The 15,030-nt window shown below is 43.5% G+C and overlaps 1 protein-coding gene across 2 annotated transcripts in view; it reads left to right on the forward strand.

The window, feature by feature from the left end:
• Nucleotides 1-15,030, forward strand: part of WDFY4 (WDFY family member 4) — an 856,906-nt gene that overhangs the window by 192,739 nt on the left and 649,137 nt on the right. For both annotated transcript variants that reach the window (XM_086921796.1, XM_086921797.1), the window contains 3 exons: nucleotides 6,961-7,150; nucleotides 7,740-7,900; nucleotides 11,618-12,070. In XM_086921796.1, the coding sequence (XP_086777922.1) occupies nucleotides 6,961-7,150; nucleotides 7,740-7,900; nucleotides 11,618-12,070 (804 nt within the window). The remainder of the gene's footprint in view (nucleotides 1-6,960; nucleotides 7,151-7,739; nucleotides 7,901-11,617; nucleotides 12,071-15,030) is intronic.

Raw genomic sequence — 15,030 nt, forward strand, 5'->3', positions numbered from 1 at the left:
ATGAAGAAAAGTAGCTTGACAGAGTGGAGGGAGAATTAGGGGTGAGCTTCAGATGTGGCGTAATGCAAAATATTGGGGCCTCCATCCAGAATGTGATAAGGGAACCCTGAATCTCCCCTATCATACATATATTTGGATTCAAGCTGAACGTGGGACCCCTGAAGGTTTGGGGGAACCCTCAAGGGTGCCCCCCTGAACTGCAGGACCTTGCCTTATGCCCATGGACTTCAGCCTCCTTTCACAGCTCCTGCTGGCCATGTTTGACAGTTACTGCCATGGCCATTGCGAGCAGAGAACTATCTTAGGCAGTTAGGTGCAATTCATCCAGAGAAGAGGCCTGAGGCTGCAAAGGGAACCCACAAAAGGCAGAGGGCTGAACAAAGGGACTTTGGGTCATATATATCAGTAGACTGCAGGGCATATTTTCAGCAAAGGATAAGTCAGGCAACCATGCACGGGCAAAAAGCTTCAGGTACCTGCTCCTTTATAGCAGACTAGCAGCCCGTCCCGACGTTGTCCGGGTATGAATTGCTGCCGGCCAGTACCATATTGTTTTGTAGGATTTCGTTTTGATAGCATTTCTTATCTGTGACAGGCCTGTGAAACGCTCCGATTCACAGTGCACTGCTGATGCACTTAAGAATGCGCGTTCAGTAGTGTGTGAACTCGAGTTTCCCTACTTTATTTTTCCTTGCAATATTATATAGCGCGAACTCGACAACATGGCATGAGCACAATTTACATTACAGAAGAACACATTCATTTGTAGTAGGCACGGGGAGACAAAGCGATTTGCCTGGAATCACAGGATGTTGAGCTGATGCCGAGATTCGAACGTAGCTCCCCAGCTCTAAAGTTCGCAATTCTTGAACTTGTGGCGGGAGGTGTGTCTAAAAGTGTATTTCGGTGCTGGCCATCAATGAGAGAGACCTGTGCATTTTTCAAATCGGTGGTGAAAAAATTTGTGTATGTTGCTAGAGATGTGGGCCGCCGTGCCACCAATGTACTTACCGGGGGAGGGTAAACACCCATTATTCCGCAACTTTCTTTCCACATACCATCACTCCGCATACTTTGATTACGAAAGTACCATGACTCCGCAATGCCATTATAACGCATGGCATTACATTTTATATGCTTTTACCACGCATACATTTACAACTAAATTTGTTGTGAATGCATGAATGGTAAAAGCATGTTTTTCTTTTAATGTTTGGATACGGTAAGTATGGGTATAGTGGTATATGTTTTGGGGTACTGAGGTATATGTTTTGGGGTGTTTGGGTATTTTAAGGGTTCAGATATAGTTTTGGGTTATGGGGTACAGGGGTAGTTTTAGGGTTTAGGGATAGGTATGGGTTTTGGGGTACTGGGGTATTTTTAGGGTTCAGGGGTAGGTTTGGGTTTAAGGGTACAGGGGTATTTTAAGGGTTCAAGGCTAGGTTTGGATTTTGGGGTACAGAGGTATTTTTAGGGTTCAGGGCTAGGCTTGGGGGTACAGGGGTATTTTAGGGTTCAGGGCTAGGTTTGGGTTTTGGGGGTATGGGGGTATTTTTAGGGTTCAGGGGTAGGTTTGGGGTTTGGGGTACAGGGGTATTTTAAGGGTTCAGCGCTAGGTTTGGGATTTGGGGTACAGGGGTATTTTAGGGTTCAGGGGTAGGTTTGGGTTTTGGGGTACAGAGGGTATTTTTAGGGTTCAGGGCTAGGTTTGGATTTTGGGGTACAGTGGTATTTTTAGGGTTCATGGGTAGGTTTGGTTTTGAGGTACACAGGTATTTATAGGGTGCAGGGCTAGGTTTGGGTTTTGGGGTACTGGGGTATTTTTAGGGATTAGGGATAGGTTTGGGTTTTGGGGTACAGGGTATATTTATAGGGTTAAGATGGGTTAGTGCTTAAGGGTGTTGGGGTATTTTAAGGAGTAAGGGTGGGTTATGATTATGGGGTGCAGGGGTATTTAAAGGGAGCATGGTGGACACCCGGAGCTGGAATGTACAGAACCTGGGAAGAAAAAACAATGAAATATTGGGCACAATGCTCGCTTTATTTTTTCTGTAATCCCGTCCCCCGCACACGCCCATGCCCCCAGCACATGCCCACAGCACACGATATGAGACATGGCATGAAGGGCGGAACGTACCACATGCCCCCAGCGTTTGTCATGCCTCCAGCACACGCCCACAGCACAACGCAGACACGCCCACAAGGGACTACTTTGCTGGCACAGTTCTTTTACCTTTTAAATGTATATGGTGGGCGTCTGCATAGCCTATGTCCTTCTGCTGCAACTGCCCTTTCCAACGCTGTATTGGGTGTTGTGATTGGTGCTGTGGTTCCTGAGATTACCCGCCTCAAAAGTTTGGGCTCTCTCTTTATTATATTAGTATAGACTGCAGAATACCCAGGTGAGCTTGCAAATGAGGCCAGTGCGAGACGGTCTTATGTTCAGTTGATTATCTTTTCTCACAGAGTATTTCATTGGAAAATTGTATTAGGTTATTTGGGTAGTATGCAATGTTCTGTATTCAATTTAGCAGGGTCCTGGGATCTGTGTTCCCTAAAAGCAAACTCTTATAGTTTGCAATTCCAGGAGGGCTAGCACATGCACTCTGAGGCAAGTTTATGGTGTTACATCTTATATTTCACAGGAAAGAATTCCTGGTTTGGAGGTTTTACATTTGAATAACCTCATGGCCTGACATGCTTAGATGGAAAACAGAACATTTTATGAGGCTTAATATGCAACATTTTTGCCATGTATGTGAAAGGACTTGTGTAGAACTTGTCAACTGCAAGAGAATTATAGAGGAGCTGCCTACCGCTACTAATCTGGAAGAGAGGCTAGAGGGAGGTCTGAAAGATAAAAGGAGACAGAGAAAATCCTTCAGAGACTTAGTTTGCGATGTGGTAGGAATCAGGTGGAAATTGTCCCACTGCGATTTCATGTGAAGAGCTGGATTGAATTTTTGCACTATAATCATACAGCATGTAATGTTCAATGTTCCATCAAACATCTTTTGTTTCTTCTTCTGATACAACATTACTGTTCTGTGGCTTAATTGATTCTTTCTAAATACCCAATTTGATAAACTGGTTGATAATTATTAAGGAGCTTACAACCAAATGACCATCGCTGGCTGCTCATATATCCACGAGTGTCTGTATGAGGAGTAGGATTGAAAGCAGGCAATCCACGGCTGGTTAAATCAGGAAGTAACATTTGCCATACAAACTTCAATCCCATAAAAAATCTGGAAAGTGTATAAAATGAGGAGGGGGAGGTGGGGGACTAAGTATTATTATTATTATTATTATTAAAGGAAATTTGTATACAAAGAGCGCAACTAAACCCGTAGGCATCAAGGCGCTGAAGATGGTAACCAGAGAGCTCAAATATCACCAACGGGGGAATTAGAGATAGGCTTCTTGGAATAGCCAGGTCTTGAGTGCCTTATGGAACAGAGTGTGAGAGGAAATCACTTTGAGATCATAAGGGAGCGTATTCCAAAGTCTGGGTGCAAGGAAGCGAAAAGACCTTTCGCCCCACATGGCCTTGGCTATACGGGGGACAGCAAGCAAGTTTTTACTGGAAGAGCGGAGTGTTCTCCCAGGAATGTAATAGGCCACCAGGGCACGGATAGCCTCCGGTCCAGATTCATTGAGGGCACGGTGAGTAAGGCGTAAAGTCTTGAAATTAATCCTTGCCTGCATGTGGAGCCAGTGCAGGTCTTTTCTGATGGTGGTGCCCGAGGAACGCTTAGGGGCGCCGACAACGAACCGGGCAGCCGCATTCTGCACGGTCTGGAGGCGCTGGATCAGACCACTGCTAATGCCAAGGTATAGGGCATTGCAATAGTCCAGTCTGGAGGCAATGACCGCTATTGCTACCTGTTTGCGTGCGTCAGGGGAGAGATAGTGAGTGATTTTTCTTAAAATCCTCAGGGCATTGCAACAGGTGGACACAGTCCTACTAGCCTGCTTGTCTAGGGAGAGGGAGGTGTCCAATATGACCCCAAGGTTACGGGCAGAAGAGGTCGGCAGAGGACAGGCCCCAAGGACAGACGGCCACCAGTCCATGGACCAGGTCTCACTTTTGCCCCCAAAAATGAGGACCTCCGTTTTCTCCCCATTCAACTTAAGGAAGTTCTTGACCATCCATCCGGCGACCGCCTCCATACAGTTTTTAAAATTATGCGCAGTTATGCTCGCAGATTGAGAGATGGAAGCCATAATCTGTGTGTCGTCGGCTTAGGAGAGAACTTCCAGGCCAAAGGATCTTATAAGCCTGGCGAGAGGGGCGACGTAGATGTTAAAAAGCGTCGGGTACAGTGAGGAGCCCTGGGGGACCCCACACTTCACGGCCTTAATGGGTGACATGTACTCGCCTAGCTTGACCCTTTGCTTCCATTGACCTAGAAAGGAAGCAAGGAGATTGAGTGCAGAGCCCTTGACTCCCAGCTCACTGAGTCGGCTTACAACAATAGTAGGGGACAGGGTGTCAAAAGCCGCCGTAAGGTCAAGTAACACCAGTAAGGTGCTCTGTCCGGTGTCAACCTTAGAACGGATGCTATCGACCACCACTGTAAGTGCCGACTCAGTGCTGTGGGTCCTCCGGAAACCGTGCTCTGAGGGGTCAAGAGAGTTGGTACTGTCGAGGAAAGCACTCAAGTGGTTACAATAAGTTATACTATACTACTTCCATTCCTATTAATATTGGATAAAGTGTATACATTGGACTGGGGTACAAATCTTCTCCACTTTTAAGAAAATGTGGGTTCACATATACTAATATTCCATGCAAAAGCCCAAATTTTGATAAAATAATTACAAAACCCAATATAACCCATATACCTTGTAAATATATGTTTTCCAAATTAAACCCTCTAATATATCTAATTTAAAAACAATGTAGCCAATAAACTTAATAGTTGCACGCAAACCCCAAAAAATTAATTATTAAAGTTATCTTAACATTAAAACCCCATAACCCATAAGAAACAAGCATTTTCAATGCAATCGGTCTCGCCTTTGGGACCTTATATGTATTTAGCTATGCAGCACATTAGCCTGGGTGACGAAAGATCTACTGTTCTTTAAAATGGAGGGAAAGTAAGCACCAAACTGCGTGACACAACAGGATTGGGAAAACATGGAGAGAAATATTGCCTTACAGTGGGACATGGTATAGTCCAAAGCACTATTTTTAATATAAAATCAGGGCCTTCGGTGGTCATATCACTGAAAATATAAAATTTAAAAAAGATTATTGTCTACGGGTGCTCGTAGAAGACAATTTCTATGGACTAGAATCTAGAGAATGCCAAAGCAATTCTGGTATTTTACTGAACCCTACTGGTCGTTTTCTATCAAGACAGATAAATAGAGGCAGTTGAACAATCAGAAAACAATTCTGGTATTTTACTGATGTCTACTGGTCGTTTTCTATCAAGACAGTTACATAGAGGCAGTTAAACAGAAACAAAAGTCCCTAAGCGGAAGCAGACAAGTCCTGGGGCTGATCTCCAGGGCCCACATAGTACATACACATAAAGTATATACAAGAGATCTTGAATGCTCGACCTAATTATAAATACTTGAATTTCAACATTTATAAACATAACTCATAATTAAGTAAAATTGAAATAAAATAAATAGTAAGCAAAATATTACACATTCAAAAGTAATCCACAACCAGGAACGTGGCCTGATGATAAAAAACAATATACTTACAATCAATATTATGTCCTATAATATTTTTGCAATCATACTATTTCCCCCACAAGTTTGCGGTACAACGATATTTAGGACTCAGTTTTAAGGTACTGTGGAAGCTAGTACACATTTGATTTATATGTGTATATTAATATGTCATTCTGTATTTGCATTTACAAAACTATATTAAAATGAAGCTATTGTAATTCAAACAAAATTGTTATGATGTGTTTTAATGTGTTTTTTAATTTAGGCAAAACTAGGCCTCAGCTAGGCCTCACCTCAAGTTGTGTTAGAAGGACAGCTTTGCCATGATGTCCATTGTTTGTTTATACCACATATAACAATATGTACACTGTTTATTTTGTATGACATATTGTTCTTGAAGAACTTGCTGGAAGAAGCCGTTTGCTACTTTCCAAGGCTCTTCCTGCTAGCACCCTGTACTGCATTAATTCACAGTTGGTTTCTGCTGTTTATGAACCTTGTTTATTCTGACACCTCTAGGTGGGATTAGTTCAGAAGGGGCAAATCAATAATCATGTAAAGAATTAGTGAAAAGATGGTAGGGTTGTGTGACATTTTGGAATAATGTTATGTGATTTGTTGAAATGATGATGTCTTTGCTCACACCATGCTGCCCCTTGATTTAAAGGTGAGACTGTACTTTTTCTGAGCCTCTAGGAATTTTCTATTGATTTGCTCCATATTTAGGACTTGGCCTGTTTTTCCTGATTTTGCTTATTATTGCATTATTGTTGTAACTGATAGACTTCATTGCATGTGATTCCTGTATCTTTGACTGTTTTATTATTTACTGCTGCATTTTCATTTTCCATTTCCTGTTTTGCATTTCAAATTTTTAATTAACCTTTAAGGTTTTTCCTAGATTGTTGATCTCAAACTCCTTTTTGAGTCAGTCCTTTCTTATTGACTGTATTTGAAAGCTATTTGAATTGTGTCTTTAGGGACACATTACCTCCTAGTTTTTGAGGTTAAGAACGTGCCCGACCCCGACAAAATCAGGCGTGCCATTGTCATGCAGATTATCTAAGCGATAGCTCGCCCACAGTTTCACACCCCTGCAAGTTTGGATGGAAGTTGCCATGTCACTGCCTTGTTTGTCACATATGTCCAAACCATTATCAGTAGAGATGACTGTGAATGCTTGTCTTAGAATTTAAAATCTCCAAGTTTCTGAGATGATGCAGGTGTTACATTATTAATGAATGTCACCTGGTCTTGCTTCAGCTTCCTGCTGCCTGAAGATGGCTGTCCAGGAACTGTCCACCCGCGTGGATGCTCTACCTCCAGTCGATCTCTGTGAGATCACAGCCCTGCTTCTCGGCTTCCTGAAGGACTCCTACCCTCTCTCGATGGCTCTTCTCCAACAGTTCGAGGACAATGAAGGCTATCCAATGCTGGTGAAGATATTACTTCGGCAAGTACCACAGCTCTGTTTTCTTCTGCTTCACAAGGTGGGAGCAGCACATCAGGCTAACTTCAGGTTTAAGTTGTCCCAAGGTAGGAAGGGCTGGTGGTGGCAATGAAAACAGAAGTGTAGGTCAAGTGTTCAAATGAATAGGTAGAGAGTGAGAAGTAATGAAGAAGGAGAGTGAAGTAGGAAATAGAAGGTTAAACAGGTAAGAGCCAGTAAATTCTGAGACACGAATGAGCACATCAGAGAAAGAAGAAATATCAGAGGAAGCAGCAATACAAGAGTTGAGGAAGAATGACTGATAGATTTTTCTCTGTCTCTGGGAAGGTACTAGTTGCTTTAATGCTATCTGCGTGACTGAGTGTGGGTAAAGATGTAGTACTTTGGGAGGCCACATTTTGATAATTCTGTTAACACACAAAAACCAGTGTCCTTCTTTAATTCAAGGCCTAGCTTAAAGTTGCAGCTGTGAGGGTGATGAATAGTCCAATCTTACAATGGAAGATAACATCTTAAAATGTAGGGAAGGGTATTTTAATAGTAAATATCCTTATGTTAATCAATAACATTAAAATACTGTGGTTCCATTCAGTTGTGAGGAGGATTCCTTGTCTGCAGCGGCGGAACCCCTGGACGAGCTACTCAATTTACTGGCTAATCTGACAACTTGTGGGAAAACCGATCTCAAAGTTGCCAGCAACATTACCCATCCACAGCTCCCTGACTTCCAGAACCAGCCTTCCTCAAACTCAGGTACATCATTTTCTAACTCTTGTGCACCACAGTTCATAAGTGTGGGGAAGCTGGACCTAGTTAATGCTCGGGATGGTAGTGTGTGAATATGTTTTTGATTCTTGCCATTCTAAGGCACAGCAGCCAGTGGGCACAATGTACTGTACTGTATTATGGTATTCTGCTATCCTCTCACTCTTGTGATGTTCTTGTGATTGTACCCACATCAATATAATTGTACACACATTGTTTGGATTTGTCCCACATTAATGGCCTGATTGTGAGTGTCCTTGTATGTATGTAATACTTGCTATTATATTACCCACGGAAGTGGGAGGATTATGATTGTGTCTATATTGATGAAATGTGTGTGTTTGTACCTACATTGGTAGTTTTCTTGTGATTGTAGCCACATTAATGGCTGTTTGCGATTATTCCTTCATCGTGGCACACTTCGATAGTATCCTCTCTATTAGAATCCCTCTGATCGTACCCCTACTATTAGAATGAGTGTGGTTGTAACTCAGTCGAAAGCGTGTGATTGTAATGTTGCTGTAAACAAAGATCTTAATATAATTTTCAAAGTCCCCCTGTTTTCCAAGTGTTGTGGGAGTAAAGCAGACCTCAATGGATACTTGATTGCTGAGATGCCAAGAGGTTCAGTGGTTCACACGGACATCAGAGTTGTCAGAAAACGTGGAGTGAGAGTCAACGGTGGACGGTGCATATTGGGTCTGTGTAATTAGAAGATGCTCATCCAGGGTCGCTGAATGCCATCAGTTATGAAGGAGTATCGTAGATTCGCCCACGTTAGCTGGGTGGATAGGATGAGTTGGGTGTAGAGAGTATCCTGTGGTTGAATAATATGCAGTACAATGTTGCCTTGAAAAAAGGAGCACAAAACGTAAGACCTTCCTGATGGCCAGAGTGGTTTTGCTGAGCACCATGCTAGGCTAGGTCCTGTGGAGATTTGTGGTAAAGGGAATAGTGAAGTGAAAGAAGGAATGCAGCAATGCTTTCGATTGAAAGGATTTCTCAACAGCATAATGGACACACAGTGAGATGAACAGCTGCAGAGGAGAGCGGCTTCCCAGAGCATCTTTCCCAAAGACCTCCATCGATTGTGTAGTTTTGACTTCCTAGTTACTCAATCATCTGTAAAATTGTTTCTCAAAATGATCATTTTTGGGGGGGACATAACAGTTGGTCAGGTTGTACTTCCTATGTGTTCCTGCTGTAGTCCAGCAGTGTTTTGAAAGTGAACTTCACTTCCCCCGCCACATTTCCACCCTTTATCTTTGGCCTGCCATAAAAGCAGAGACTTGCCTGTCCCAGCCTTTTCATATAGAGTTTAACCTTATGGAGAATGATGGCAATATGTGTGTCGTATTTGTAGGGGCAAATGCCCTTTTTGTTGTAAAGCTGGTTTTCGTCCTGTCTTAGTTTTGTGTTTGGAAATATTGATTTGTATATGTTGTCCTCCTCTGGGTCTTTACTTGGCGAACTGAACTGCGGCATCCATTTTAGGTCAGGCTTGACCGCGAAGCCATCTGCAACACCTATTGTTACCTATTCTTTAAATGTACGGGGCTCTGGTCTGCCCAAAGGACAGCGTTCTTCTTATCTGATACTGTTGCTTGTGTGGAGTATCATTCCGCCTTCTTCGGGGCAATGAACTGCAATGCCAGAGGGACCACAGAATAATCACACATACATGTTTTATCTCATAAATGTGTTGTATACAGAAAGCAATCCTTTATTCTTATTTTACTATTGTAGACCTTTTAATGTTTTGGTCGTGTTTGTATTTTCCCATTGTGCTTTACCCTATGTGTCCTCCCCCCCTCCTCCTCCTCCTCCTCCTCTTCCCCTTCCCCCTCTCCTTCCTCTATCCCCCTCTCTTTCCTCCCACTCTGCCTCCCACTCCCCCTCCTCCTCCCCTTCTTTCCCTTACCCCATCCTCTCCTACTCCCCATCTCTCCCTCCTCCTTCTCTCCTTCCTCTATGGACCCGTGTCTTCCCTGCTGGCTATTGGCTTTGCACTTTAACCCTATGTCTCCTGCTCCTTCTCCTCAATGAAGGTGCTGGTAAGGTTAGGTGATTTAGGAGAATTAGGGAGCTGTGCCTAACTTGCTGGCTATGGTCTTTGCTTGTAAGCAGATTGCTGTCATTATTGGGGGATTGGGTATGGTGGGGTCAAGGAAACTCCCCTCAACTTTTTTAGGGCCCTCACTAGCACTCTAACCAGACTCCCTCATAAAGAGTCGAAACAACTCGGGTGACATTGTTTGACCCTTGTCGTCAGTGTAAATCCTACGAGGGCTGAGGCCCAGAACCCCTGTCCTTCATCACTCCACCGTCTGACAATGCATCCACCATTAACATCAAATCTGTCACCCACTCCTCCCCTTTGGAGGCCCCAATCATTGCTTCATCTCCAGATCCTACTCCCAGAACCCTGCCTGACCATACCCCATTGTAGTGTAATGACAAAGACCTGGGTTAATGCTCAGGGAATCTCAGTCATGGAATCACCCATGAGTGGATGGCAACAACGAGACACTGATTAACAAACACTGACAAGGAGAATCTGACTATTTGTCAGGCCATATCACACCTAGCTAGTTTCCCACCCAGACCATTGCCCTCCCATACAATGGCATCCAATAAATAGGTCACAAACACCACAAGCCACCCAGGACTTTAGCCACCCAGACCAAAGTCCATCCAGGCTCTCTCTAATGTATCTAAATGTGGTGCCTCACAGCGTACTGAAATATGTATGTTGCATGTAAAACCTACACACATATTAAAACACACACAGCTCCACTTGCCCCAAATGCCATCTCATTTACTTTGCGGCCTCCATAGCATCAAAAACCATCCCATTGCCCACAGTAGACTTTTACTACTCTCTCCATCTGCCAATAATCTTGCATTTCCTCTCCCAAAGCCCTTCTTGCTTACAATACCTATAGAGCATCAGCCCTACAATTGGGAACATGCTACTCTCAACACAATATTTATACACCCTACTGCCCTTTGCATGTCCTCGTCGCCACAATTGTAGCCCCATCTAAAAATCCATGCACTACACAGCCATCTACATACCAGCAGGCAGCATGCCAGCACATCCAAAACATTCACAAAAACAACACGCATAGACAGCAGAACTGCTGCTTGAGCTGATCCTCAACCTTCCTAGAGCTGTGCGGCAGAGCACAATCGGACATTCCAGGCAGTGTTAGAACACATACTCCAGACAGCCCAGAACAATGGCTATGCTAGTCCACAAGCACTAGGGGCCACATCAGTGACAAATCTGCTCTTCACAAATATCTGTCGCTTAAACGAACATTACACTGGGTAAATTACTTTATCTCCATGTGCATCAGTGGCAATGTCTCCTATAAATGAAAGTGCATAGAGGTAGGCTGTACATTAGCATTGAGCACCATATAATAGCAGGACAGTCATGGTAATATGACGTGTATTTGATTTCTAACAACAGGATAAAACTGATGAATAGAGCCTGATACCCTTGTGTATTTTAATCAGTACAATCTGGTGCAACATTTTTCAAATGTATTAAAATTCAAGGCACATACTTGAATGATTTGATGCTACATGAAATATTTCCTACTTTATTAGAAATTGCTTTTGCCTTGTATTTAATAGGTTGTGTCGATATCAGTGGACGTCAGCTTTCCTGTACTCATCAACTTCAATTTATTTCAGGCAATTGTGTGAAAAACATACAGGCATTCCAGGTTTTGCAGACAGTGCTCCAGAGAAGCACAGACTCTTGGCTTTGTAGGAAGATGTTATCCACCATGCGCACCATCTGGGCCCTGGACAAGGCCAACTTCTTCCTATTGGAGTGGACATTGCAGCCCATCTCCCAGCTTGCAGAGAAAATCCATCTGCAAGATGTCACAGTCCAGATCATGTTCTTCCAGCTCATAGAGTTCATCATCATGGAGCTGTCATACATCCCTCATGAAATCCTCCGGAAGGTCCAGGGTTTGATCAAGGAGAACGAAGCACCTCACTGCATCATCACAGCTCTAGAGTGCATACTGCGCATCACCCAACGAGACACGCTCTTCAGTGACATCTTCCGCGACTCCGGCCTTCTGGGGACTCTTCTTACCCAGCTTAGGAAGCAAGCAAAGCTAATGAGGAAAACAGGTACTGTATTTAGGTATGTTACCCTTGAAGAAGACCAGTGTTGTACATAGTTGTGTTCTGCTTGAGGAAGAAAGGTACACCGGATAGTTGTGTTCCCCCTTAGGAAGACAGGTGCTCTACATAGTTGTGTTCCACATAGGAAGACAGGTACTACACATAGTTGTGTTCCACATAGGAAGACAGGTGCCACACGGAGTTGTGTTCCCCTTGAGAGACACGGGTGCGATACATTGTTGTGTTCCATATAGGAAGACAGGTGCTACACATAGTTGTGTTCCATATAGGAAGACAGGTGCTACACATAGTTGTGTTCCCCTTGAGGAACACAGGTGCTATACATAGTTGTGTTCCATATAGGAAGACAGGTGCTACACATAGTTGTGTTCCATATAGGAAGACAGGTGCTACACCTAGTTGTGTTCCATATATGAAGACAGGTGCTATACATAGTTGTGTTCCATAAAGGAAGACAGGTGCTACACATAGTTGTGTTCCCCTTGAGGAAGACAGGTGCTACACATAGTTGTGTTCCATATAGGAAGACAGGTGCTACACATAGATGTGTTCCATATAGGAAGAGAGTTGCTACACATAGTTGTGTTCCCCTTGAGGAAGACAGGTGCTGTACATAGTTGTGTTCCATATATGAAGACAGGTGCTATACATAGTTGTGTTCCATGTAGGAAGACAGGTGCTATACATAGTTGTGTTCCATAAAGGAAGACAGGTGCTACACATAGTTGTGTTCCCCTTGAGGAAGACAGGTGCTATACATAGTTGTGTTCCATATAGGAAGACAGGTGCTATACATAGTTGTGTTCCATAAAGGAAGACAGGTGCTACACATAGTTGTGTTCCCCTTGAGGAAGACAGGTGCTACACATAGTTGTGTTCCCCTTGAGGAAGACAGGTGCTATACATAGTTGTGTTCCATATAGGAAGACAGGTGCTATACATAGTTGTGTTCCATAAAGGAAGACAGGTGCTATACATAGTTGTGTTCCATAAAGGAAGACAGGTGCTACACATAGTTGTGTTCCCCTTGAGGAAGACAGGTGCTACACATAGTTGTGTTCCATTTAGGAAGTCAGGTGCTATACATAGTGGATTTCCATATAGGAAGATGGGTATGACACATAGTTATGTTTTTCCTTGAGGAAGACGTATACTGCACATTGGTCTGTTCCTGTAGAGGAAGACACGTGTCCTGTATGGATGTCCACCTCTCTATGAGCCAGACACTCTAGATTGTGCTGCTTAATTATATAGGGACTGTGCAGTTCTCGTTGTTTGCCCTACGAGATGCAGGTATTGTATGGTTGTATCGCTCATTACTGACTCTCAAAATATCTCCCTACAGCTATATTGGGACCATAATACTGACTTCCGAAATAATATCAAAGTAGGTGTAGATTTTCTAATATTAACTCCACCCTGACGATATTTCAGTAATCAATTTTCCAGTCACATCTGATGGTCAATTGTTCAACGTCAACAATATGGTACACCAACATATTGTACATTGTTATATACCCCATGAGAACATGCACAGGGCAGTGCCATGTGATGAAGACAATGGCACGGCTGTGCCCCTTGAGGTAAAATGCGATGTGTCTCTCAAAAATACATGTACATGGCAGTGATCCTCTGGAAGCCCCCACATCATGGGTTTGTACCCCAAAGAATGATAAGTATAGTGCTCTTAACCCAGTATAAAAACTGGTAAAGGATTCTGTATCTCTTTCTGAAGAAGACTTGTAATGACCATTTTTTGCCTTTGAGACAACATGTATAGAAGCACTTGTTCCTGGAGAAGAACAGGTCAGTAAGCATTGGTCCCTGTAGGAAGATGGGTACATGTCTATTTGTATTGTTAGCAATGAAGGCACAGAACTATGTGCACTTTGAGTAAGACCAGTATTGGACCCTGCCCTCAGTGAGAAAGGCAGCTGTGGAGATTTATATCTAAGTACTTTGTTTATATTTATTTGTTCAGTGTCCACTGCACATCTTAATAGTTATGAATCTCATACGGACTGGGTTCTGTATCCCATTAGGCAGACAGTCCACAAAGAGGTCCCTTTAGAGACCAGCAGAGGGTTCTACCCACGAACAAGGTCAGACTGGGACCAAAAATAGGCCCGGGCACAAAATCAAAGGGGCCCGCATTAGCGAATCAGACAGGTAAAAAAGTGGCCCAGATTTGTAAATCAGGACGTTTTTTAACTTGTAATAACACTCGTAGAGCTTTGCATGGTGTAGGAAACTGCATGCCTTTGTGCCTGCTGCAGGCCATGTTTGTGGTAATATCAGAGAAATCAACAGTAAAACTTGGCACAGCAGACCATAAAACAGGCCAAAAAACAACCAACACGGCCTGCACACTGGCCTGTCCAAGCAGCTCTTCAGGCACTGTAGGTCAATCTGGCCCTGCCCACTAGGGAGACCAGTCCTGGGTTGTGTGCGTGTCCTTCCGATGAAGATGGCGACAAGGCTCTGCCCCTTGTGGCTCTTCCTTCCCTCCTTTCCGATTTATCCAAGTTACTGAAAGACTAGAGTATGGAGTTGAGCCATTTGCCTTCTAATATTGCAGATTGTAGCTGACCAGTACCAGCAGTGCGCTAGTAAAAACGTGAATTGCAGATACCGGTACATTACATGTCTTTTCATCCATCCTCTTCAGCTTTGTGTGACCTCTATGCTGCATCACAATGTCATAGAGTATACATTAATATGAATAAAATGTCCTGAGCATCATGAGCCTGGTAACCATGTTTTAGGTGCAAACTCTCATTTTCACTAAATGGAACTAAAATCCAGGTATAAGTCACTTGTTTCCTTCCCTGGTAAGCTGCAGGTAAAACCTGGTATTTATTGCAGCAAGAGATAGTGCACATGGGCTGTCTGTGCGCCTACTAAAAGGGAGACCCATGTACATTATCCCCCATTCCAAGGTGTCA

Source organism: Lissotriton vulgaris, chromosome 5 (genome assembly GCF_964263255.1).
Source record: "Lissotriton vulgaris chromosome 5, aLisVul1.2, whole genome shotgun sequence".
Taxonomy (NCBI): domain Eukaryota; kingdom Metazoa; phylum Chordata; class Amphibia; order Caudata; family Salamandridae; genus Lissotriton; species Lissotriton vulgaris.